The sequence below is a fragment of the Protopterus annectens genome, chromosome 10.part0, assembly GCF_019279795.1.
Source record: "Protopterus annectens isolate FY-2018-M chromosome 10.part0, PAN1.0, whole genome shotgun sequence".
Classification (NCBI taxonomy): Eukaryota; Metazoa; Chordata; order Ceratodontiformes; family Protopteridae; genus Protopterus; species Protopterus annectens.
The window spans coordinates 402,955,345-402,982,710 of NC_056744.1; the positions used below are offsets into that span (position 1 = coordinate 402,955,345).

General features: G+C 40.1%; 1 protein-coding gene across 1 annotated transcript in view; it reads left to right on the plus strand.

Annotated features, from left to right (window-relative positions):
• HMCN1 (hemicentin 1) overlaps positions 1–27,366 on the plus strand; it is a 5,606,893-nt gene that overhangs the window by 4,525,569 nt on the left and 1,053,958 nt on the right. Inside the window, exon 71 of the mRNA XM_044085314.1 lies at positions 19,950–20,086. Coding sequence (XP_043941249.1) covers positions 19,950–20,086 — 137 coding nt within the window. The remainder of the gene's footprint in view (positions 1–19,949; positions 20,087–27,366) is intronic.

The following is a 27,366-nucleotide window of genomic DNA, read 5'->3' on the forward strand; positions in this document are numbered from 1 at the left end:
TTCTTGGAGGTGCTTACGCTTTCGGCTGGGAGCCAGTCATTACCAGTTCAGAGCCCTTCCCTTTGGTCTCACCACAGCCTCCAGGGTGTTCCCCAAGTGTATGGCAGTGGTAGCAGCTCATTTCAGACTGCATGGATTCAGAGTGTTTCCTTATTTGGATGACTAGCACCTTACTGCTTCAACCAGGCAATCTACTATTTATTTATTTATTTTACATTTGTTAACGGGGAAAGTCAGACTGGACACTGGTCCATTTTCAGTGGAGGCCCTGGGAGAAAAGCTCCAGATTATCACATATATACAGCAGTAAGTATTAACAAGCAAAATCAGTAGATATTCAGTTATAACATAGTACAGCAGTTAGTATTAACAAGCAAAAAATCTGTGAATATTCAGTTAAAACTTAGTAAACAGCACAAGATTATATAGCTTTTTTGGAGGAAGTTACAAGAAAATAATGGCATGCAAAACATTAAAACAGCAGTATGCATTCAGAAACATATGTTTCATGGCACTAAACAAGAGATCAGATCTAGCAGAGGAAACAGTCATATCAGCAGTTATGTTAGAAAAACATACTGATGACCGGTGTGGAACTGTATCCATGCTTTATCCCTGTTGTTCATAGGTTCATAGATTAGTACTAAGCTAACTGCCCTTGCGAGCCATTTTAAACCTAGCCAATTATCTCTTGTGACACTCAAACCCTGCACCTTGTGTTTGTAAGGCAAACACCTTAACCATTAGGCCACCCTCCCTAAGAATAGTTTTTGTTGCCTTAGTCAGCCAAGGGGTATATTTTGCTTTTATTCTTATAGTTCTAGTGGGAGCATGGTGGTTTAGTATTTGTAGGAAAGTAGAGTTAAAGAAGTGTACTGCCTCATCAAGGGATGATGTTGTCAGTGGCTTCCAGTTGCAACATTTTAAGTCGGATACAGTTATTTGATTTAAAGTTCTTTTGTTTCTGACAGTTCTAAAGGTTATCTGATTAAATTGATGAGTTCTGGTTCTAAGTAGGAAGGTAGGTAGATGGTCGCTAAGATTATTGGGCAGGCACCCAGCTTGGGATGCAAGGGAGGGATCAGATATAAGAATCCAGTCCAGTATGGATTGGCATTTAGTTATCAGTTCTAGTGGTGGATGAGATAAGTTAGGTAATCCCATGGAGGTTAATGTGGGTGGATGGACTGGGTACAAAGCAGTTGAGCCAGTCTATATTAAAGTCTCCTAACAAAATATTTTCTTGGGGAAGTGAACTTGAGATCCATTCTAGTAGTTTTTTCAGACTAGTAGTGTTGTTACCAGGTGGGAAATAGCAGCCTGTGATATTTATGTGTTTATTGGGGTTCAGTTTTAGTCTAGTAGAAATAATTTATTTATTTATTTTATTTTATTTATTTTACATTTGTTGACCGGGATAGTCCGTAAATAAGTTAAGTTAAATTAAGTTAATAATAATTAATTAAGTTAATAAAGTTAAGATAAATAAGTTCTACATTATTGATGTCTGGAGTATTGATATCAGGTTGTTCCAGGATGAGATGATCTTTGAATAAAATTGCTACCCCCCCTTTTGCCTTTTCTGTCTATATGTATGAATTTGTATCCTGGTGCTGTTATTTCATTACGTTTTATTTCTGGTTTTAGCCATGTTTCTGTTAGTAGTACGATGTCAGGTTTATATAGAGCTAATAGGGCATGAAGGTCAGGAACTTTATTTAAGATGCTTCTCACATTCAGGTTAAGAAAAAGAAGAGAGGCATTATTTCTGTAGAGCAGGGGATTAAGCTGATCAGGGTTTGAGTTGGTTAGAGTTTTGAGACCAGGGTTGGGGTATATGTCACCACAGCATGCATGTTTCTTTAGTATATCTAAGTACAGTTTGATTAATTTATAGATAATTTTACTGTGTTGTAGAGGGGTATGGTATTTGCTTTGAAATGACTGTAGTTTATATAGGTAAAAGTCAGTGTGAATAGTTCTAAAGAGGCATGGATAAGTGGAGGTTTAGAGGTAATGTGATAGCTAGAATTTGTGGTTTTGCCATGGAGGTGGGGTATTGTATTGGATTTGTGTGTGGTAGTTGGTGAGGGCAAAGAGGAGAAGTAGCATTATAGTTGAGACTGTATACAGTAGGGTCTTTATAATGTGAGGATGTAGAGTATGAGGCATGGCAATTTTATTTTATAAGGATGAGTAGGTAGAGATATGAAGTAATTTAATATCTATATGTGCTTGGCTTCTAACAGATGGAGAGAGGTGTGGTGATATAGTTAGGTGTGAAATGTGATAAACTATGATAGGTTAATTAGGTGGGTGGTTGGTACTGAGTAGTAATTGAGGGGTGTGGTGTGCAAGTATAAATCAAGTTGATGTGAGGTTGGGTGGGAATGGGGGTAGGGTGGGAGAGCAGAGTGAGCCTGAAGCAGAGGGTGAATTGAGCGGGAAGGCCCTGTCCCTGAAGAAAATCTTACATCAGAAACTAATCAGGCAGGTAAACTTTTATTTGTGCTTTTGCTTTTGTCTGGGAAAGAGACAGAGATAGTGCTTTAAGACAGAGGCTGAATTAGAGTATGTAGCTGTCTATGAGTTTAGAAATTATGTTCATGAGGCAGAGAACAGTCAAGGAAAGTAGGGGGAAGGATAGTGGAGTAGGTAAAGGCAAAAATGCTACTAGAGTAACTAGACAGTGAGTTTGAAGGGGGAAGCAGCAACTGTCGCAGAGAAGAACAGACAGGTAGAAATAAGATTAGCTATGGGGGTACAGACAATCACAAAGAACAGACAGGAAGAAGGAAAGATTAGTCTTGGGAGTACAGGGAATTATAGAACTGTTTATTAGTGATAGTTGTAGGCTAGAATGAGAGAGAAGGATAGAGAGAAGAAGGGGAGGGGAGGATATGCTAGGGAGCCGAGTAAGCCAAGCCTGAGGGATAGTATATAAAGTAAAAGCTTCAGTAAGGCGTACTTAATCCCATCTAGAGCAGCTTCTGAATGCTGGGTTCAGTCTTCAGAGTGGGTGGGATGAATTCTTTGGTCCTCATTTGCTTGAGTCTTTCTGCAATCTACTAGGGGAAAACAAGGATTATTTACTCCATCTGTGTCAGTAGCTGGGGATCATAGTTAAATTTCCCAAAGTCTCATCTTCAGCCAGTTTAAGTCTTGGACTTCATAGGAGTTTTCCTGAACACTATCGATCAGTTGGCCTTTCTACCACAAAATAGAATTTATACTTTGAGAATTCATGTCAGTCAGATCTTATCACAGTCTTCTCTTCTGGCAAAACTAGTACTGCAGGCCTTAGGTTCAAAGACTGCAGTGATTACTCTACTACCCACTGCTTGCTTTCATTTGTGGACTATAGCACTACAATGTTAGATTCTTCAACATCCACTGAACATCCTTTAAAGCTTTCCTGAGTTTGCAGGGATTCTCTACTTTGGTGGACCAGTCCAAAGATGTTTGTCAGAGACACACCTTTATCGTTCCTCACCCAAAGGCTCCTCTGACCATGGATGCCTCCCAACCTGGGTGGGGGACATTTCTTGGGACAGACTATTCAAGGTACGTTGTCTGCAGAAGAGACTGCATATGAACTTTTGCTTGCTGCATATGAATGTCTTAAAGATGAGAGCAGTCCTTATAGCATTGCAGGCCTTTCAGAACTCTCTTCCTCTTGGGACAATTGTTATCCAGACAGACAATATTCAGGGGTATAGTACATCAACAAACGGGGAGTACCAGGTCCAACCTTTTTTGCCGAGAAGCAATGAGCATCTGGCAATGGGCGATCTCTTCCAACCACTTTCTAGTAGAAATGCACATGTTGGGGAAATCTAGACAAGCTGAGCAGAATTATTCTGATGCCTCACCAGTGGTCTCTCAATCATGCAGTGGTGGAAAAGATCTTCTGAAGATGGAGTCAACCTTGCTGTGATCTCTTCACCTCACCCCTCAGCAACAAAAGCATTCCTTAAAGGCACTTTTCTAGTTAGACGTCTAATTAAAGACCCCTCTCCACCTTGGGATCTTGCAGTTGTGTTACAAAGCTTGGTTCAGCCCCCCCTGTGAGCCTTCAGCTAAATCTGACCTCATATTTCTTTCTTGTTAAAGAATTTTCTTCATGGCTGTTACTTCTGCTAGTTGAACACCAAGCACTCTCTTCAAAACACCTTATCTGATTTTCCATAAAGATAGTCACTTTATGTACTAATCCAGATTTCCTACCAAAGATTGGCTCTGAAACAAACATCAGTCAGGTCATAAATTTGCCAGTCTTCTTTCCAAAATTTTCCAGTAATGGAAAATACGTGCAACACCTTTTGGATGTACACAAACAGCTTCATTTTTATCCCCATAGAATGAAGGCTATCCAGAAAACTGGCAAACTATTTGTTTTCTTTGCCCGTAACAAATTGGGAAAGCCTGTTTCTAAAGTCACCCTAGCTAAATGGATTTCAGATTGTATTTCTTATGTTTACTCTTTGAAAGATTTACCTTTGACAACACACCCAAAGGTGACTCTACTAGATTTATGGCCACATCTACTGCTTTCTGGGCCAGAACTTCCATTGATGATATTTGTACTGGAGCCACTTGGTCCAATGTTCATACTTTATCACTCATTACAAGATGGGCATCATCTACAAAAACAGGTCTGCCTGTGGTTCTGCAGTACTCCAGAATATCTTTCCATGAGGACCACCCAGGGTTATTATAGCTGGAGACTCTGTTCCATCCATTGAGGAATGAATGAAAATCATGCCATCAGATATAAAAGTTATTTACTCACCATATCTGTGCATCTGTGTTGTCCATTTTCATTCTTCCTCAACTCCCCTTCCTCCACCCCACTTTATCTTTGGGAGTGACCTGATAAAGTTTGCATTTTGGGAACACTGTTCCTCTTTGAGCCCCTATGCTATTTTTTCTCTTATTATACCCTTTTGCTTGGGTAGATTATAGTAACAGCAAATGCAATCTGAGGTAACACAGTAGTAAGGGGCATTATGGGTAAGGGAGGAGCTTGAGAATCCAATCCAGAGTCTGGAAGAAAAGCGGCCAGATCTGATGCCCATCCATTGAGGAAGAATGAAAATGGATAACACATATGCATAGTTATGGTTGAGTACATCACTTTTATGTTTAATTTTATTTATTTATTTTACAGTTTGGCTACCGGGATAGTCCACTGGGCCGTAAAGAGCTAGTTTTCAGTGGAGTCCTGGGGAGAAAAGCTCCATAAGAACAATATACAATTTTGACAAATCCTTAAAAAATGGGTAATACAGTATACAATTTACAAAAGAAAAGGTAAAAAAACATTGTGTCAGTAAGTATTTACAAAATATCTGAGTTTATACAGTGGAAAATAAAACAGTAGAGGCGTAAAAGCCTTGCATAAGTATCATATTACAGTTATAGCAGAGTACAGAGGAGATAGGAAGTGATTAAATGACAAGTCAGAAAGGAGAGAATAGTAAGAGGTGGTATATCAGGAGTGAAAAAGGGGGTGGGATGAAAGGGGGGTGAGGGTGAAAGAAGTTTAGTGGGAGGAGGGATGAGAGAGCAGGAGGAAGAGTCTGAAGCAGGGAATAGTGTAGAGGGTAATTATGAAGGGTGAGAACAGGAACATTCCCAGAGGGATATGAGATGGAAATGAAGCAAGGTCTTAAAGGTAGAGTGGTTATGAGTGGTGCAGATGAGAGGTGACAAGGAGTTCCAGAACCATGCTAGAGAAAAGGATAGTAATTGTTTTCCTGGTGGACGAGTAGGCTTGTGAAGTTCAATCAGATTTTGGTTATTGGATCTCCGGTGTCTATTGGGTAGATGCATTTTGAGTGAAGAGGCTAGAGATGGGCAGAGAGATGGATGGAAGATAAGTTTGTGGGTGTAAGTGACTTTGCTATAGGTAAGATAATTGGGGAGCTCGAGCCAATTTAGTTTGTGAAGGGCATTGCAGTGGTGGGAAGAGGATGTGTAGCTAGTGGCAAACTTGGAGATTTTATTGTAACAGGAAGAGAGTTTAGTCTTCAGAGAAGATTGTAGTTTAGTGAGAAGTGGGGCACCATATAGGAGGGAAGGAATAAGGTATGTAGTAGAGAGAACTAATTTAATGGAGTTAGTGAGGTAGCGATTGTGGCAGTAAAGCATACCAAGTTTCTGGTGAGTTTTTTTGATATTCATTTGTAGGTGGATATCAAACTCAAAGTGTTCATCGATGAGGGCACCTAAGAGTTTGGTGTGGGATACTATCTCGAGAGAGGTATTGTTTTGGCTAGTGTTAGTAAAAGAGAACTTGTCTAGAATGGTGTTTTTAGAGGGAGTAAATCATAAGTTCAGTTTTTGCTGCGTTGAGTGCAAGATGGTTCTCTAACATCCAGTGCTCAGTGGAAGAGAAGGCCTCTTGGGTTAGTTTTAAGACAGAGGAGATGGAGGTGGCAGAACAGATGATTGTAGAGTCATCTGCGTACTGGATAAGATTAGCCTTGGGGAGAGATAGATGGAAGTCATTTATGAAGATGTTGAAGAGTAAGGGACCTAATATGGAACCCTGGTTTACTCCTGTAGGAGTGTTAAGAGAGAAGGAAGTGGCTTTTTTCCATTTGATAGCTTGTTGTCCATCATAGAGGTAACTAGAGAATCAGTTAGTAGAAGAGGTGGATAGATTAAGGTTGGAGAGTTTGGAAAGAAGTAGGTTATGAGAGATAGTGTCGAAGGCCTTGGATAAATCCAGAAGGAAGGTAGACACTAGATAACCAGAATCGTGAGCTTTATTGACAGTTTCAAGGAAGGAGAGGAGAGCGGTGGTAGTACTCTGGCCAGGTCTGAACCCATATTGTGTGGGGGTGAGCGGCTGGTTGTCTTGGAGATAAGGTAAAAGTTGTAGGTGAATGCATTTTTCTAGTATCTTTGCAATGTGGGATACGATGGCAATAGGACAAAAATTGGGAATATTGTTATTGTTGTCCCCTTTATGAAGTGGTATGATAAAGCCCTTTTTCCAGAGTTGGAGAACATAGCTTTCTTGGATTTCCAGGTTTAGTAGAATGGAGATAGGGAAAGTGATGGCTTCAGCAGCTGCTTTTAGAAAGTAGGAAGGAAGGTCATAATAGCAAGGTTTCAAGTTCATAAGGACTTTTTTTATGGTAGATGTAGAGATGGGTTTGAGAGAAGGGAGGGGAAGAGAGCGCTGGTTGTGTTGCAGGAGGAAGGGATAGGAGGGGGTAAAGATGAAGAATTATTGGTGAAGGATGATGTTAGGTTGGCTATGGTGTCTATAAAGAAGGAATTAAACTGGGTGGCTAAGGCCAAGTCAGAGGCATTTGGATCAGGGCAAGGATTATCTTTTTTGCCAGGGTTTAGGAGGTAGTGATACCCTTCCAGAATTTTTGGAGGTTTGTCTTGGGTTATTTTGGAGTATAGAGAAGTAGGATTTGTGGTTGGATGTAACAAGTTTTTTGACTTTGTTACGAAATACTTTTAATTCAGTTAGGGAGGAGGGAGTTTTATATTTCTGGTAATGTTTAAAGGCTTTGTCCCGTAGACGCATTAAGGATGTGGTTTCTTTGGTTAACCATGGGGAAGTGTTGCTTTTTATTCTTTTGGTTTAGGAGGGGGGCAAAAGTATTTAATAGGTTGAGGAATGTTGTATTGAAGTGGGTGACAGCATTGTCTAAGGGGTGGGTTTTTAGAGGGTTCCAGTTTATGTGTTTTAGAGAGTTAGCAAAAGTTTCAGGGTTGAATTTGTTTAGGGAGTGTGTTGATTTGTAAGTATGAGATAGTTGTAAAGAGGAAGGGAGGTGGTGAGTGAAAGAAGGAAGATGATCACTGAGAGAGTCAGGAAAGGTACCGCTAATAGAGATATACTGAGGGTGAGAAACTAGAATTCAGTCAATGATGCTACCGGAGGAGTAGCCCTTGGAGGGTCCTGTAATAGAGTTGATTAGTTGTGAGAAGTTATAGAGGTTGAGGTTTAGGGAGCTTGTGGGAGTTTGAATGGAGGTCCAGTTAATATTAATGTCACCAAGGATTATGGATTCATTGTTAATGTTAGAGGAGAACCAGGAGAGGATATCTTCAAGAATAAGGATGTTGTCTCCAGGGGGTATGTAGAGAGCAACTATGCATATATATTTGTGTTTATTCACCTGAAGTAGGGCCAGAGTTAGTTCAGCATTGGCGAATTGGGGAATGGGTTTAGTGTAGGGGGTAACTGAAAGGGAGGAAGAGTAGCTACCCCACCATCTTTGTTGTGGGTCCTGTCTTTTCTAATAATGTAGTAGTTGGGAGGGATAATCTCTGAGTCTTTGATATGGGGTTTTAGCCAGTGTAATGCTAAATCTCCTTGTTCTATTGGAAGGATCAGCTTATCCCACTTGACTCTTGCCCTTTTCCACTCCTTGATAAAAACCTGCAATTACTGTCTACAGCTTCTCCTGTGGGTAATAAAAATATGCCTGACCTATGTATAAAGCTAAAGGGACTAATTTAATAAATATTTTTAGTGTTTGTATCTTGCTATCCATAGACAAGAGCTTCCAGTTTCTCAGTTTTTGTATTATGCTTTATTTAGTCTCTTCCCACATGCTGTAACAGAATCCTTTTTAATCTATACACCTAAATACTTAATTTTATTTTAACTTGTCCCCATAAATATGGGTATTGCTAAACCAGTTTATTTATGTACGTACTTTACAGCTACAGTAAACTCTTAGTTAACTGGCACCCATGGGGATTGGTAGATGCTGGATAACCGTAGTTTCTGGTTGCTTGAGAGTTACTGTTAAAAATAGGCCTGACTAATACTGTACCCTATACTATTTGTTTGGTTTGACTTGTTCTAAGGTTGAGGAGAGAGGGATTTGTTTTCCTTTTTAAAACTCTAAAAACATAAGGTATGTTTCTGCAGGGGGAAACAGAAAGTGCAACACATGAAAATTGTACTATATTTCTTCAATATTTTTTTGCTGGTTGCTTGAGAGTGCTGGTTGCTTGAGTTCTGGTTAACTGAGAGTTTACTGTATATCCTTTGTTGTACCTTCATTAATTTTATATCATGAAAAAAACCAACATAATTGTCTCAGAATGTACCTCAGCACTTAGATGTCCTTTTCTGTTTCAGTCAGATACAAAATAATATCATCTGCAAATAAAGCGACATTTTCTTGAATACCATACCAATTATAGCCTTGAATTTCTGAGTCTCTCATTTTCCTTGCCAGTAGTTCTAAATGCAATGCAAATAACAAAGGGGAAAGATGATATCCCTGCCTGTTTCCCTTTTCAGACACAACTTATCAGAGAACAATCCTCCCAACTTAATTTTTGCCTCCAATCCGTCATATATCCTACTAATTAACCTTATTTTTGTATCAGGAAATCCAAATTCATCCATTGCCTTACTCATAAAGTCCCAACTTACTCTGAGGTTGGCGTAATGGTTAAGGTATTTACCTTACAGACGCAAGGTGCACGGTTTGATTCTTACATGGAGTAATTGGCTAGGCTTAAAATGGCCCCCAAGAGCAGTTAGCCTAGTAGTAACTTATTAACCTTTCTCTGCATCAAGACCAATTAACAACAGTGGTATTTTCTTACATTCTGCTTTCCTTGGGATCACCATTCTATTAATGTTAAATTAATGTTGTCAAATGTTTGCCTACCCTCCACAAAACCACATCAATCTCTAGCTGTCAATTTTGGCAAAACCTTTGCAGTTCTTTTAGCCAGTATAGGCATAGGCACTTTATAATCATGGTTTAAAATTGAAATGGGCCTATATAAAGCTGGATTTGATGGATTGTTACTGTCTTTAGGTATTAACAGTCAACACACCTTTTTTCCAGGATGTTGGTGCTTCCCTGCTTTTAAAACACTGTGAAGCAAAACTTTCCAGATCTTTATCACTTCCCTCCTAAATTACAAACTTCTACTGGAATACCATCTATACCTGAAGACTTTCTCGTAGATTGGTTATACATCACCATTTTATCTCAAATCCTCCTATCTTAACTGTTAATTGTTGAGCCTCAGATACCTCTAACCTTGGCGTATTTAAGTCTTCCATTAATATTACCATTTGTGTTTTGTTTTGATTTCCCTACTTCTTTGCTTCATACAAATTTTCATAAAATGTCTGAAATATGTCTAATACCTCTACAGAATCTCTTATTATTTTTCTTGTTATAGGCTCAGTAAGTTTGGCAATAAACCTTTCTACTTTCTGTTGCCTAAGTTGCTGTGCTAGAAGTTTTTGTTCTCTGGAATTATCAAAACATTTGCTTAACGACAATCTTTCTAAACTCATTATATTATTCAGGTACTGCCTTATTTCCTCTTTACCACTCTGGAATTGTACCTCTTCTTGCTCTGTGAGATTCCCTTATTCCATAATTGTTTAAACTTTGTCAGCCATTACAAATAATTTTTGTTACTTCTTAATCATATCTCGTTTTCTTTTTCTTTTATTTCTACCCTATTTTTAAACTCCACTTTCATTTTATCCCACTCATTAGCTGTAACTACTGGAGTACTTTCCATCTGCCCTAATAACTCCCAAATAATTTCCACTACCAATTCTTTAAATTCCTCTTTTAAACAGGTAAATGGGGAAGTGCCATTATTTAATTTTTACTTCATTACCCCGCATTTTTATCTTAGTAATTATTGGCACATGATCGGAAATAGACATTGAATGTGTGTCAAAGTTCTCAATTAAATGCACATGTTCCTGTGAAATATAATTTCTGTCTACTGTAGCCCAGTTATTGTACCTTGGGGAATAATTTAAGTTCCTGCTAATTAATTCACATCTTCCATACCAAATAGTTTCAGAAATTCCTTTTGTAATTTACCCTCTTTTGTTATATTTTGCCTTCTATGCCCCCCAGGTACAGCCTCATTGTTGTAAATCAAATTCCAGTCATGCCTGTAAGAAAAATTTCCTGCCAAAAGCTGATTATTTCTCCCAAATGTTTTTAAGCTCCATAATAACATTTTTATGTAGATTATAAATATGTGTCAGTATAATCCTCATCCTTTGCCAGTATCCCTTTACTACCACAAATCTGCCATTATTATTATTTTTTCTATTGGTATTAGAGCTCCTCTATCAATTAAAATAAGTATTCCTCTTTTCTTTTGTCCCTGATATTCTGCTGAATGTCCATCCTTAAATCCTTTCTTTATTAAATTCACATGCTTAATTCTTTCCAAATGTGTCTTCTGTAGCTTTGCTATGTGTACTCCACAATTCTTCATATAATTAAGTATTCTTTCCTTTTTGTCTATACCTATGAGACCGTTCACATTCTAAGATAATATGGAAAGTGTTGCAATTATGACAAGATGGGAACCTGTTACATATGACTGCTATTTTAAATATTTTTCCTACTTTTGTGATATATGCAGCCACTAATGGTTGACAGGTTACTCCTTTATACAGGTTTTTTATCATTGACATTGGAACCTATGTAACATTTTCCAAGACATTTTGTTGTAATGAAAACCCTCAAAAAACAGACACCCCAAAACACCCTCATAACTTATTAACTTAATACAAACAAATGAAACTATGCACTTCTTCAAATATTGAAGTTTAGCCCTCAAATAGGAATGATTTTCCCAAATAAACAGCTGCCAGCTCAGGCCTTGAATAACCTATAATTGAGGTTATCTATACTAAGATGCATGTTATTGCCTGCACTTCTACTTACACTAATTTGTGTCTTTTATTCTTTGTCCTTATTATTCTCCCAGATGTGTAAAACATCTTAACATGCTTTCAGAAAACATTAACTTTTAGCCTTGAAGAATCCAATGTTCTGGCTTTTAATTGCCATATTATCAGCTTGTCTACATGGAAATGTAAAAGAAAAGAATCCTGCAGGGTTCTAAAGACAAGCTGAAACATTTATTTCTAAAGGAAAACTTTTCATTATATTCACTGTTGCCTTATTTACTTTTTTCCATTTAAAACTTGTTATTAGATTAAGCCAAGGGTATTAATCCAGATTACAGCTTGTTAACTTAAACACACTTTTGCCTTGCCTTTTTTTCTCTCTTTGCACTGCAATGCCTGTGTTTCTTATACTAAAAAAGAATAAAAGACATATATTTACTTTAGTAACTTTATCACATAGAAGAACAAGTAAAAATGCTTTACTATAAATCATGCACTTAATATCATGAAAAGTTTCATAGAAATACTGTTAAAAAGAAAAAACTCTTTGACTTAAGAGTTACCTTTTTTTTTCTATTCCCCTCCCCTTAGTGTTCTTCCAAAACTTAATGACATGAAATGAGACAAATGCCTTTCAGTTCCCACAAGTTTAACAAATTTAACAAAAGTCCACTTGTTCCAGTTTTTCTTATATAGCCGCATTTCACAAATACAATTGATGCTTTGCAGTCTTATATTTATTCACTAATTTCCATGTTGCTAGACTTCTTCCTGTTCATCTTCCAACTCCAGAATCTGGTTCCCTTCCAAGGTACTCCTGATTCTTCTAGTCAATTCCTGTGCTTCTCTTTGTCTCTGAAGCATTTCCTTTGGAACAGTGGGGAAAAGCTTTACTGGCAAAGTATCTCTGTGTACTTTATTATCAGAAGAATGAGAGGCAGAGTCTCTTTCTGCTTGATGGCTCACTTTTTGTTGGACAAACTTTTTTATTTCTTCCTTAGCCTGTTCTGCATCAAAAGTGACTTTTCATCCTGCAAACAAATATTCTGAAGACAGTGGGATACAGCAGCTTAAAGATCATACCTGCCTTTTGACATTCCCTGATTGCAGGAATAAACTTGTTTCTCTTCTGCCTGGAGTACAGTGAATAATCATTTTCTAAAAGCACTATACTGTCTCCAACATTTAGTACTTTGTCCTTCTGCCACAGTTTTGTCAGAATTAACTCTTTCTGCTGGAAGGATTGCATCTTTTTTATTAGAGATATTGACTAATATCTCATGCCCATGGTTGGGGCATACACACAATGTGCCTTTTCATTTAAAAACTCCTGCTCTGGAGTGCCTGTCCAGTTGCTTATACGTGCCTTCACAAAATTAATACAGTATGTTCATTCTGGTTTCCTTGGTACAGCAGAAAATCTCAGATTTTCCTTCATGCTCTGTCCTCTAATTCTACCATTGTTTGAAACATCTCTTCTTGAACAGTCTCATACTCAGCTAGCCTTTTCTTCATTTTGACATCTGATTTTTGCAGTTTTATCAGGTCATTTAAAAATCTGTTTAGTTCTTTTCCATTTTTTCTAGCATTGTGTTAATTGAGCTGATGTACTCCTTCAGTGTTTCATTTATTTGGGTTTATGTTAGTTTATCAAAATTATGCTTTGTTGACCACATGATTGACAACTTAAAATATGAAAACTAACTAAAAAACAGAAACAAAGTTTCTGCAGGGGGCAAGCCCCCTGCACCCCCCACATCTCCTACTAATTTTTTATACTAACTCTGAGATAATACTACAGTGGGGAAAATGGTACATTCCCTGATTCCCCCTCCATGGTAACCTCTATGAAATCCCATTTCTGTTTATTAGTTAGTGTTCAATATTTTAGGGTGGCCACGGTGGTGCAGTGGTTAGCATTGCCGCCTCACAGCAAGAGGTTCTCCGGTTTGATCCTCGGCTGGGGTGCCTTCTGTGCGGAGTCTGCATGTCCTCCCTGTGGTCGCGTGGGTTTCCTCTGGGTGCTCCGGTTTCCTCCCACATCCCAAAGTCATGCTGCAGGTGGATTGGACACTCTAAATTGGCCCTAGGTGTGCGTGTGAGTGTGCCTTCTGTGGAAGGTTGGGCGCTGGGCTGGCAACTCGACACTGTAAAATTCCACTGCCAATTAATGTGCGGACAAGGTGATCTGCTGTGGCGACCCCTAACCGGGAAAAAGCCGAAAGAAGAAGAAGAAGAAGAAGTTAGTGTTCAATATTTTAAGTTGTTGATGATGTGGTCTCAACCATATGAATTTCGACAAAGTAAAATTTCGATAAACTAACATACACCCATTTATTTTAATCAGCTCTGAGAACATTTGACTTATTTCCTTTAGATTACTGGAAGCCATCTCTTAGACCAAAGCTGTAGCTTGAACTGTATTTTTTTCTTCTAGATTACTGGAAACCATGTCTTACACCAAAGTTGTAGCTTGAACTGATTTTTGATGAACAGCTGCAGGATTCTTACCAGTCAGTGCTTTTTCTTCACCTTTTCTTGTTGATTTTATATTATTTCTTCAAATGAGTATTGACAATCACAGTTTGAACTTTGCAGGCGTTCATCCTGCCAGTCAAGATGTAGTCATCCTAACATTCTTTGGGATAGTTGAAGCCATTTATAATTTTCTGTAGCTCTAGTTCTATATGGGAAGAATTAATGAAGACTTTATATATTAACATCAAACATCATTGTGAAAGGTAATGGGATTAAATAATGGATGCTGTTAAGGCTATTTTTACTAACCTTGATAATATGCTGGTGTTGCTAGAGAATGTTTAAAGATCTTAGTGCAGCAAAGTGCAATATCTGATACTGAACATTTGCTTCAGGGCATATTAAAATTTATGTCATATTACTTCTAGACTTCTGGCAAGTTATCGTAGGATAGACCAGTTGGATGCAGAAGAGACTTCAGGATCCAAAAATAAACCTTGCAGAAAAATCATCAGACCTAAATTCTTAAAACAGTATCCTCTGAAATGTTGAGAACTATTTGTACCAAGATACAGTTCAGGATGTAGGAACTAGATTGCTGGTAGAAAGACAAGTGAGGTGAGGTGATGCAGAAGAATACCTGGAGAATTATTGTAAACATGAAAGGAACACATTAGTCCTTATTTGGGGCTTTAACCCATCATCCTGTGCTGGTGTCACTGACTCTGGATTAAAAATAGCCTCTAAGAAGTCATTTGCTGGTAGGGAAGGCAGTCTGTAACCTTCAGTCCAAACATCCTTTTGCCATCTTCCCACTCTTTTTTATTTCTCTCTCTCGCTCTGTCTCCTCTTTATTTGCCGCCAATACCTTGGTGCCTTTGCAGGTTTTCTTCAGTAAATTTCTGCCCTCTCATGCTTATTTTCTGTACTCCTACTTGCAGTCACCCCATTGGCAAAATTTCCTTTCTCCATTCGCATGTTGGCTTAGTTCATAGACTACTTTCTGTAACTTTATGAATGTAATGTATTCTGTATGATTGTTGCTATTCTCCTCAAGGACCTGCATTCAGAATCCCACTCTCTCCTGGTTTCTTGAACTATCCTCCCCTCCCTGCTTCAGCATCCCCTTCCACTTTGAGTTATAACATTATGCTTGTGTTATAAGCCTTAACTACATAGCTGTAAAATATTCCTTCAAATTTGGTAATCCTAAACCACAGTGATTTGTTGGGAAAATCAACTTATCCAACTTGACCCTTGCCCTCTTCCCCTCCCAGATAAATTCCTTCAACTCTTTATTAACTATCATCCACATCTCCTCTGCTTGATAAACATATGCCTGGCCTGTATATAAAACTAAACGGAATGCAAACTTTTTTCACTGCTTATATTATATTAGCTATAGCCACAATCAAGAGCTTCCATTTTTCTCAGTTTTTATTTTATCTTTTCTTTAGTCTCTTCCCACATATTCTTAGCCACCATAGCGAAGTATTGTAATCCATACTCCTTAATTCTATGTCTTACCCTGTCTCCATAAATGTGGTATTGCTGAACCAATTTGTGTGTAGCTTCATAACTTATGGCTATGTCTTTGTATTATCTTTATTAATTGTATATGCTGAAAAGACTTGAAACTGTTTCAGAATTTTCCATAACACAGAAATGTCCTTTTCTGGATTTATCAAGTAAAAAAAATAATGTCATCTGCAAATAAAGCCAACTTTTCTTGATTACCATACCAGTTATATCTTTGAATTTCTGAGTCCCTTGTTTTCTTTGCAGTGGCTCTAAATATAAAGCAAATAAAGGCGAAAGAAGACACCCTTACCTAGAAAACTTAGTATTATGGATCTCTTCATGCTGTTTCTTTAGTTCACTTTCAAGTACAGTGATTTTACAAAAGAAATATATAAGTCAATCATACAATTTAGCAGCAGGGAGAGGGAATGGGGGTGAGGGCACATTTCGAGCACTTTGCCCCTGGGTACCAGATACCCTCACTGGGCTGCAGTGTGCAGTGTCCATTGACTTTGACCTATAAGCATTTCCTAATACACAGCTCCTCAATGATGCGCTGCTATACTGTATACTTGTTTCATGTCATTTCCCTACATAGGGTCATAGGTAATTTCTAGGCTACCTGCCTTTGAGGGCCAATTTAAGCCTAGACAATTTCCCTTTTTGTTCTTGAATTAACCTATCCCATTTAGTTATAGATTGGCCTTGCCTATCCGATAATCGATAATTATGTATTACCCCTTAAAAAATAACTGGGACTGTACCATAGATAATTAATGGGGGCCCATGTGTCGGATGAAGCATTTTGGAGCTGCCTTTGTCCATTAGTAGTACAGGGGGCAGTCTGGGGTAAAATTTCTATTGAATATGGACAGGAATGAACTTTGTTTTATGTGTCTGGGGAGTCTGTAGAGCAGTGGTATACCCTGCAAGATATATATGTTCCTTCAAACCATTTTGTTGATGTTTTCAGAAGTTTAGATCCCTAGGCTGAGTATTTCTGATGATGTTTGACTTGCTGATGTGCAGTAAATCCATCAGTATTTGGTTAGAGGATGCCTTGTATGCCAAACACAGGTTACCTGTTAGCAGTCTGTAGGATACCAAGTATAGGGACAGGGCTGTGAGTCAGTCCATGTAGGACATGCTATTTAGGCCTTGTTTCCTTTTAGTAAGGTATCTCTGTGAGTAATCCATTTGTTGTACATGTCTGGACAGATGCATGCCAAAGGGGGCATTATATTCAATGACTGGCCTAATGAAGGCTGAATAAAGGGGGACATTGACATCCATGAATCTAAACACAATCCTTTTGTTTATAAGCTGTACAGAATAGAATGACTTTCTTACAGTAATGGGCACATGTTTGTCAAAAGTTAGGTCACTGTCCACATAAGTTCACAAATCCTGAACAACTGAATCAACTCTTAAGAGCGTATTATTAATGTGGTAGTTCCCTGGATAGAGGACTTCCCAAAAGATACATTGATACATTTTTGGCATTAAGTTTCAGTCCATGATTTTGGCACCAGTTATTTATTTCAGACATACCTTCCTGCAGGATGGCTAAGTCATTTAGGGATTTAATGACCACTCTTATCTTACTGCTTCTAGATTGTTGTCATCTGCAAACGTAGTCAGTCAGAACCCATTGGTATTTTTTTTACTTCAGAAAAGTAAATGCCAACAGAGAACCCTGAGGAACTCCACTGGTGGCTAGTCTCTTTGTGCAGGTAACTTCCTCATGTTGATTTTCTGTGTCCTATGTTTGAGTCAGTTGGCAATCCAACAGGTGGCATAGGGGTTTATTCTCAGTGTACTTCACTTTTTGAATGTGCTTGAGTGGAGAATTGTGTCAAAAGCTTTGGTCAGGTCATGGTATGTGGTGTGTACTGTTTTACTGTCATCCATTGCTCTAATAGCACTTTTAGGACTTGGCCTTCTGTGATAGCTGGAGGCAAAGCAGTTTTGAGTATATCTTGAGGGGCAGACAGAGGGGAGAGAGGGCTTTGCTAGATCTTCAGCCTCAATGTAGGTAGCATTATTCACAATCAGCTCTGCACTTTGCTGTGTTGTGTTTTTGAGATTACAAAGATAACTAAAAAAATGCCTTGTGCTATTTTAGCGTCAAACTTGGCTTTGGTGGATTTTATTGCATTCCTGAATTGTTTGTTTATTTCAATGATAAGGTCTAACATTCTGGGAATTATTGTTCCTACTTTTGGCCAAAATTCTTTTCCTTTTATTATACAGCTTGTTGATGTTATGGTTCCACAATGTAAGTTAGTTTCTGGAGTTTGCCTTGCACTTGTTCTTGCGGGGTGCGCGTGTAGCTGCATCGATGCAACTGTTTACATGCTGGTATAGTGAGGTGGTGTACATTTCTACATATTCAGTGGAGCTAACTGAGTTTGGTGGGGATTTGAAGGTTGACAGTGTATCACTTAGGAGTAGGTAGTTTCCCTTAAAGAAATCTCTTAAGGTACCTTGGTTGGAAGGGATCCCTTGTTTCAATTTCATTTTGAAGGAAACTGTTTTATGCAGTCTTTTTTCCCAGTAGTATTTAAAATCCATTGTTTTCTCAGATAACCAGTTTCCACTTTGGCTTTCCTTCTCTGGAATGTCTCTGCTATGCTGATGCTTTTCATCAGATGTACAGACATATGCAGACCAGCCACTGCTCCTCCAAAACAAATAGTATTTTCAGACAAAGGAAATGTGTGAATAAAATAATTCATGCTTCTGGTGATGGTTTAATATCTTAAGACTTTTTATCCACAGAATATTTATTTGAAAAAAAGATGACTTTTCATGACGGATAATTTCCACATTTGCTGTCTGTCACTAGTATATACAGATTAACCAGTTTCAGAGTCAATATCTTACTAGGAACAAAATTCAGCCTCTTCTGGAATTTTGGAAAACTGGTAAAGATAGGTTATATAATTTGACTTCTTTTTTTTATAATTTTTTAATTCCATTTTCTTGAACATACCAAATATTGTTGTGGTAATGACCTGTTTTCAAGGGAAATTTAGTTACTGCAAGTAACACAACTTATGTAACAGAGAAGAAAGTGGTAATTTTGTAAAGAGATAAAAATAGTAATTTGCCACAATTTTTGGTTATATTCTAGATATTTGCCTGAAAAATAATATAAAGTCAATTACAAAGAAAAAAATGACAGGAAAAGTTGAATGACTTCACAGGAGAAAAGTCAAAGTAAACTTTATTCTTAAGATTACAAAGGAAAGTGAAACAACACATAACTAACAAATACAATACTACTCCCAATACATGCAAGAAAGAGCAGAGACATTTGCCAACATTCATATATGAAAAGAATACCCTCCCCTGAGTTAAATTGACTACCATGGGAAATAGGAAATACACCCCGGGGATCACTTCTGTGGCTCTGCTCGACAGGGGCACAGGAAAATAACTTTCTTGGGTGGCGTAAGCCAGGGAACCTTGTTGGCTAGGCTTACTTAGGCCCTTGGGCCGATAGCCTAGTACCTACCTATGAACCCTATTTAAATATAAAACAAAACAGTAAAACAAAACAACTTTTGAAATGCCTAAGTTATTTGTCTAATATTGAACTTGAGTGAGTTAAATAATACTGACTATGGATATAATAAGTTAGTATTGAACTTACTTGGAATATATGTAAGTATATATTGCACAAATAAATAAAAATTGATGTATTATGTGTCCGGACCCTTGGGACTAGTGCCCGAGTTCAGAAGTGTAATCACTGTAGCGTAGAAACTGTTACTGAATCTTGTAGTCCTGCAGCAGATGCTGCAATATCTCCTCTCCGATGCCAGATGCTTAAACAGTCCATGCACAGGATGCGTGTTGTCCTGTATTATTTTGGTGGTCTTTCGGATGCTTCTTACAGAATAAAGATGTTGTATTGATGGAAGACTGGAGCCTACCTTCTCTGCAATCCTCACCACTCTTTGTAGCACCTTCCTTTCTGTAACTGTCTTTCTATAACTGGAACTTCCTTTCTGTAACTGGAAGTCAAAGAAAGTGGAGTAACATGCTCACACTTATGGCTTATGAGTTTTAGCCTAAACTCTAAGGTGGATTAGTCCAGTAAGCAGTCACATTCTGTAATTTGAAATGAAAGAAACCAGCTACTCATATATTTAAATGTAATGCTTTAATTTCTGTAATACTGTATCATGATTTAAACATGGTATTAGCTTTTATTGGGGGAAAGCTCACATTAAGACTTACACTTTTGTTTGTTTACCAGTTCCCCCTAACATTGCTGGGAAGAGTGGTCCTCAGGATGTAGCTGTACTTCAGAATGGACAGGTCATACTGGAATGTAAGTCAGATGCAGTACCACCACCGACACTCACATGGCTTAAAGAAGGGGTGCCATTAAAGGTACTTAAGTTATTTCTGCTTTGTTATAATTTTACACTCTACAAATATGATACAGTTTTCATTCTTCTTAATATCTCAGTTGAGTGTTATTTTATCAGGTTTGAAGGTTTGTGGTTGCATTTTGAGACGTTCCTGCAGATCAGGCTTAAGAGTAGGTGCTAGGAAATGCTTTTTATTACAAAGTATTTATATTTTTAACAAATACCAAATTGTAGTGTGCTTCTACACAACCCCTTCAAACTTAACAACATAACTCCTTTTGTATGTCATGGGGAAACAAGCTAACTGTTGTTGGATACATCTTACACAAAGATACTGACAAAAGTCACTGATGTCATACTTCCTACTGACTGTCCAGTAAATACACAGGGTTACCTCCTTTCTTAGTACACCTATGCTGAACGGTCTTTGTTGTTCATCTTCAAAGGCTGTCATTAACCAGGGGGCCAGTTTGTTACCTTGTCCTCCGCTGTCTTACTTTTTTCCAAGAAGCTCTCAGTTGCGTAGATATTTATATAATATTATATAACATCCCTGCATCAGTGGGGGCAGGAGGTGATTTCCACTTTCTTATAATAGACCATCTGATATTGTTAATCCTCATTCATTCCTTATGCCTGGGTTATCGGTTCCGACCTCGGAACCGAGCCGGCCATCTTCCAAGCTCACGACAGCCACAAACTCTCGAGCTAAACTCTTACCCACAATTCCCCTCTCCCTGTTACCTCAGATTTTGTTTGCTGCATCGCCATTCAGTCATGTCAAGCCACTTCTCTTGAGCTAAGTAAAACTTCTTTGATTATACATTATCGTATTGCAGTTATTCTCAGTTCTAATTTTGTTAAATACTTATCTCTTACCCTATCGCATCTAACAACTCTATTTTGTTTTTTTTCTAGCCCTTCTTTCTTCTTACCGTGAGGTAACGCCTTTACCATCATTGGTAAAATCTTTCCTGCTTTACCTTTGGGTATTTCTTGTACCATTGTTGGTACCTTCTTCCTTCCTTTCCTTTCTTCCTCCTATCATGGCTGAGAAAAAAGTTGGTCCGGGATTTAAAAGATGTGTGGATTGTGGGCATAAATTGCCTATTTCGGATGCACATGCGTTATATTTGGGTGTGCCTCACTTGACTGTTGACCCACCTTGCGGGATTTGTGATAATTTTTCTAACAGGACTTTGGTGGAAAGGAAAAATAATCTGATTTTAAAGGGACTACTTAAATCTTCCTTTTCCGAGGCTATTTCTGGGTCAGAGGCTTCAACCCCTCCTAGTTCCCATAAGAAGAGAGATGAACACAAGAAGGCCAAGTCTCTCCCGTCGTCTCCTGCTGGGGACAACAAGGAACTGAGACCTAAGAAAGCCAAGCTTTCTAGTTCGGATTTGACTTCCTTGGCCTCAAGGCTTACAGTGCCTGGATCTTCGGCACTGAAGCCTTCGGCACCATCCGTTACTTCGACACTGAGTTTTGTGCCCTACACCTCATCGGAACCGAGGGGCCCCTCGGTTCAGACTTCTTTACTGGCTCTGACATTTTCTTCAATGCAGACCTTTCCAGCGTCGATGACTGTTCTAACGTCCGCTCCTGCTTCGACTCCAATTTTCACGGCACCGACTATTCTCTCGGTACCGACAACCTCGTTTTTTGCACAGACTCTTTCAGCACCTACCATAGTGCCAACTACCACTTCGGCACCGACCTCATCAGTGCAGACCTTACCTTTGGCACCGATGATTTCCTCGGTGCTGACACCAGTAGTACAAGCTTTAACGGCTCCGTTGTTTTCAGTGCAGATACCTATTTTAGCACCGTCCAAAGACCCCTTTGTGGGCACCGAGTTTCCTGCATCCTTGGATAGACCTGGCTCCCCTTCAGCTATATCTATGAGATCCACTAGAAGCCTCTCGGAACATGATGTGGTGCATCTTGTGGATCAATTGCTTTTGGCCAGAGGTATCCAACCCTCCAGGAATTACTCTTCCTTTGAAGGTGAACACCCTTCTCCAAAGACTCCTACTTATTCTCCTTCTTCATTGCCTTTGAAGCCCCCTGCTGTAGCACAGACTTCCCTCAGTTCGGCTCCTTTCCTGAACCTCACTAAGGAGTCGCAGTTGCCTTTGTGGCAGGGGAGACTTGTCCCTCCAGTCACTGCTCTGGATGCTAGCTGTGACATATGTACTACTGTTTTTCACAGCCATCCAGGGACTCCAAGTCGGTGGGCTGATTTGCTTGAGCGAGGTGTGACCTCCTCAGGTGGACCAGGCTTCCAACTCATGGAGAAGGCTCTTGCGTCTGTTGGCAATCCTGTGGTATCAGTGCCCCCATCCTCCTCTAGACCACAATTTACACAAGGCACCCCTAGTGGACACCGGGTACAAGGGCCTCAGGGCACACTCCCACTGGAGGCCTCTTTTGCACTGTCTTCCCCAGATTCTCCCCTGAGGAAGTTCATTGCAAGAGTTCATGTAAGAGGAAGCATGTGGACTCACCAGAAGAGTCCCTCACGGAAGACACAGACTTTGATGATGGGGAAGGGTCCCCCCGGTCACTTTCTGAGGTATCCTTTGGAGATATCCTTGAAATACTTAAGCAGAGAGGTGACTGGCGGCCCTCTAACCTGACCTCTGAAGAGTCTGTGTTCCTGCAGGCCATTCATGCCTGGCCCCCTACCTCTTGGATTACTTCACCTGCCGACGACCTTGTCTGGCTCGTCGTGCAGCATGCATGGAAGGCTCCTGATGCCATTGACGCCATTCCCCACAGACCAGATAAAATCTTGTCCCCTCCGGATAGTGAGCCTTACTGGTCCAAAGGTCTTCCTGTAGATGCCTTGGTGGTGGCGGCCGCAACAAAGAAGGATCTGGTGGAGGAAAGCCAGACCGTCCACCCACCCAACAAAGAGTCCCGGGCGCTGGACAGATTAGGGAAGCATACCTTTGCATCAGTGACCTTTGCAGTCAGGTCCCTGAAAGGCTTCAAAGAGACTTAATTTCTGAGCTCTCTGAAACTTTGGCCGGAGCTGTGTCTGATGAGGTCAGGGACAAAGTGGTCTCACAGTTAGTCATCCTTGAATCGATTTCTCACTCCTCCATGCGCCTGATTTCTCATGCATCAGAAGGAGCAGCTAGAGCAGCAGGTGTAGGCATAGTCATGAGATGGCATGCCTGAATGCGCTTGTGTGATTTTGCAGAAGCTTTCAAGGCTTCCTTTCTGAACACTCCCATTGAAGCCTCTTCATTATTTGGACCCAAGGTTAAAGACACACTGGCTAGGTGTGAACAGGATGGTAAGACCCTTTCTGCTGTGGGTGTCCACTATTCTTCCCCTCAATGGGCTTTCTCCAGAAACCAGAAGAGTAGGAAGATTTGGCACAAAAAGTCTCAGGGTTCTTTCCATGACACATGAGCTGAGTTTTCCTTTAGAGGCAGAGGGGGAAACTCATATGGAAGATGCCCCTTTCGGGGCAGAGGAGGTCTGCGTAACCAGGGTTCCAGAGATTCTTTCTTTTGCCAGTCCTACCAGCGCTCCTGAAGAGTGGCCCAACTGCTTTCCTCTGGAAGTGGTTGGGGGTCGTTTCTCTTTGTACCCTTCTGCCTGGCTAACCATTACCACCGATTCTTGAGTACAAGAGATAATAACCAGAGGTTATGATATTCCCTTCGATCTTTGCCCCCCCCCCCAAGGAGCTTACCTGACGTTCCACCCAGTCAAAGGATAGAAGCAGCATTCGAAATTTCAGTGCTGCTAAGAAAGAGAGTCATCCAAATAGTCCCACCAGACCAGATAGGATCTGTATTCTACTCAAGATTATTTTTAGTGCCAAAAAACACCGGGGACTGGAGACCGATTTTGGATCTCAGTGTGCTAAACAAATTTGTAGAAGTACAGAAATTCCAGATGGTTACAATACAGTCTATCCTCCCACTCTTGGAGGCAGGCGATTGGATGTGCTCTATAGATCTTCAAGATGTGTACTACCACATAAAGGTGGACAGACCATCAAGAAGATTCTTTTGCTTCCGTGTGGGAGCCAGTCATTACCAGTTTCGAGTACTGCCTTTCAGACTCTCTACAACCCCCAGAGTGTTCATCAAGTGCATGGCAGTTGTCACAGCTCACCTGCGACTACAAGGATTCTGGATGTTTCCTTACCTAGACGACTGGCTCATCACCGCCCCCATCAGACATGTATTGGAAAAAGCCTTGGCATACTCTCTTCACACCGCAGAAAGGCTAGGTAGAACTGTAAACTGGCAAAAATCCAACCTATCCCCATCCCAATCCATAGAATTCATTGGGGTCCTATTGGATACAAAGAACTGCACAGCATCGATTCCAGAGCACAGAATCTTAAGGATAAAACAACAACTCATACCCATCCTCTCAAGGGAAAGATCAACAGCACATTCTGTTCTCCAGCTGTTGGGTTCCATGGCAGCTTCCATCACCATTGTTCCCCTCGCGAGGTTCCACATGAGGCTTTTACAATGGTTACTACTCACCCAGTGGTACCCTTTTCAGTTTCCTCTCTCATCCCAGATTCGGGTGTCTCAGAGATGCAGACAAGACTTGATTTGGTGGATGTCGCAGAACCCGTCACAATGGTCTCGCCCCTTCACACCCCAACAGCCCAAAGCCACAGTGACCATGGATGCCTCCCTGATGGGGTGGGGTGGGGGGCTTTTTCAGGGGAAGACAGTCCAAGGCACGTGGTCGGACCTAGAGGCTCATCTGCATAAAAATGTCCCAGAACAGAGGGCGGTGCTTCTAGCGTTGCAAGCATTTCATCCCCTCTTTCTATCAGGGACTATTGCAATACAATTGGACAACATGGCTGTAGTCTGGTACATCAACAAACAAGGCAGAACCAAATCCTACCCACTTTGTCGAGAGGCCATGAGGATATGGCAATGGGCGATGGCTACCAACCGCTTTCTTTTAGCAATGCATATTCCTGGGAGTTCCAGTGTGATAGCAGACAGATTGAGCAGGTGCATTTTGCAACGACACGAGTGGTCTCTGAATCCTCTTATAGTGGCGGAGATTTTCAACCGCTGGGGTCTCCCTTGCTGCAACCTTTTTGCATCCCCAACCAACTACAAATGCAGCAATTACTTCACCCTGATTCCCCCTCGGGTACATTCACCCAGGGATACTCTAGTCCACGATTCACCCTCAGGTCTGCTTTATTCCTTTCCCCCTCTCCCTCTCATTCCCCAGTTCCTGAAGAAAGCCCGCCAATTGAAGAGCAAGATAATCGTCATAACATACTGGCCTCGGCAAATTTGGTTCCCCTTCTTATGGCCTTACCTGCTAGATCAACCATGGATTCTCGATCCAACTCTGGATTTGATCTCCCATCCGCAGAACCTGATTCACCCCAACCTGAACAGCCTGAAGCTCACAGCTTGGCTCCTCCACTTCCAGTGATTGCCAGGCAGACTGATCTTTCTTCCCCAGTATGTGACATTCGTATTGCATCTCGTAAGTCTTCCACCAGAACTACTTATCTCAGCAAGTGGAAAAGGTTTACCAGTTGGCTGAAGGAAAAACAGATAGACCCTTTCTCAGCACCAGTGCCAGTAGTACTGGAGTACCTATCCAGTTTATTCCAATCTGGCCTATCTACTTCTACCATTCGAGTTCATTTGGCCGCAATATCTAATTTTCACAATGGTGTCCATGACTCTTCTCTTATGTCACACAAATTATGCAAGACTTTTCTAAAAGGCATAAATCATTTGAAACCCCCTTTTAGAGAACCTAGCCAGCCATGGGATCTGTCTTTAGTCCTGCAAGCTTTGACTACGTCCCCTTTTGAACCAGCTTTTTCATGCGACCTCAAGTTTCTTTCTTGAAAACTTTGTTCCATTACTTCTGCCAGACGTATCTCTGAACTTCAAGCTCTATGCATCAAACGGCCTTACCTAATCTTTCATAAAGATAGAGTGTCATTGAGAACTAATCCTTCCTTCCTGCCAAAAGTGATCTCTGAAATGTCCATTAACCAATCCATTGAATTGCCAGTTTTCTTTCCCAATCATTCTAACAGAGGAGAGTATTGTCTACATACCCTTGACATTCACAGGCAAATTTGTTTCTATCTGGACAGAACTAAGGCTTCTCACAAATCAGATCTGCTATTCCTGGCCTATTTTGATCCTAGACTTGGATGTGCTGTTTCTAAGGTCACATTGGCTAAATGGTTAAAAGACTGTGTAACATTTATTTACAAAACTCACGATATCCCTCTGACTACAGCCGTTAGGGCTCATTCCACTAGGTTGGTCGCAACTTCTGCTGCCTTCCATGCTAGAGCTTCTTTACCTGACATTTGTGCAGCTGCAACTTGGGTAGACCTCATACCTTCATCAGCCATTACAAATTGGATTTGGCCTCCAGAGGAAGATCATCCTTTGGTTCAGTGGTGCTCAGGAATGTTCTTCCATGAGAGCCTCCCAGGAATAAAGGTAGCTGGGGACTCTGTCCCAGGTGTAAGGAATGAACGAGGATTAACAATATCAGATAAAGAAGTTATGTCTTGCTATAACATTCCATCTGTATTGTTGATCCTCGTTCAGTCATTACGACCCTCCCTTCTTCCCCCTCCTGAGGCTTATAGTGGATCTCATTATCCAGTTCCATTAGGTCCTTTGACCAGAGGTAGCCTCTACTTCCTTTGACTTGCAAACTCAATCTGAGGTAACAGGAAGAGGGGAATTGTGGGTAAGAGTTTAGCTCGAGAGTTTGTGGCTGTCGCGAGCTTGGAAGATGGCCGGCTCGGTTCCGAGGTCGGAACAGATAACCCAGGCATAATGACTGAACGAGGATCAATGATATAAATGGAACATTATGGTAAGACATAACTTCTTTTTTTTGCTGGTAACATCTAGTAACACTAATGATAGTAGTGTAATTTCATTTTCACCCTGCCCTCAGCCTACCACGAGGATAATAGCATCAAGACCAGCATGACAATCACACAATCACTTCGCTGCACCTTCATTTTTCTTTTGAATATAATAGAGTGTAAGATTTTTGGGGAAGATAACAGAACATTTGTAAAAAATTATTTTGTAGAAAAAGTTAGGATAAATGTGTTGTTACATGGAAATTATGGGAAGAAATTTTATAAAGAAAAAGAGTTGTTACATTTCATGTTTAAGATTTATTTGGAGAGAAAGAGGCAATGTATTATAAGTAGAGAAAAATGAATGAAGTACTTAAGATCAATTATTAATTTTGACAGAAGAGGTTGGAAATGCTTTCTTTTGTTTC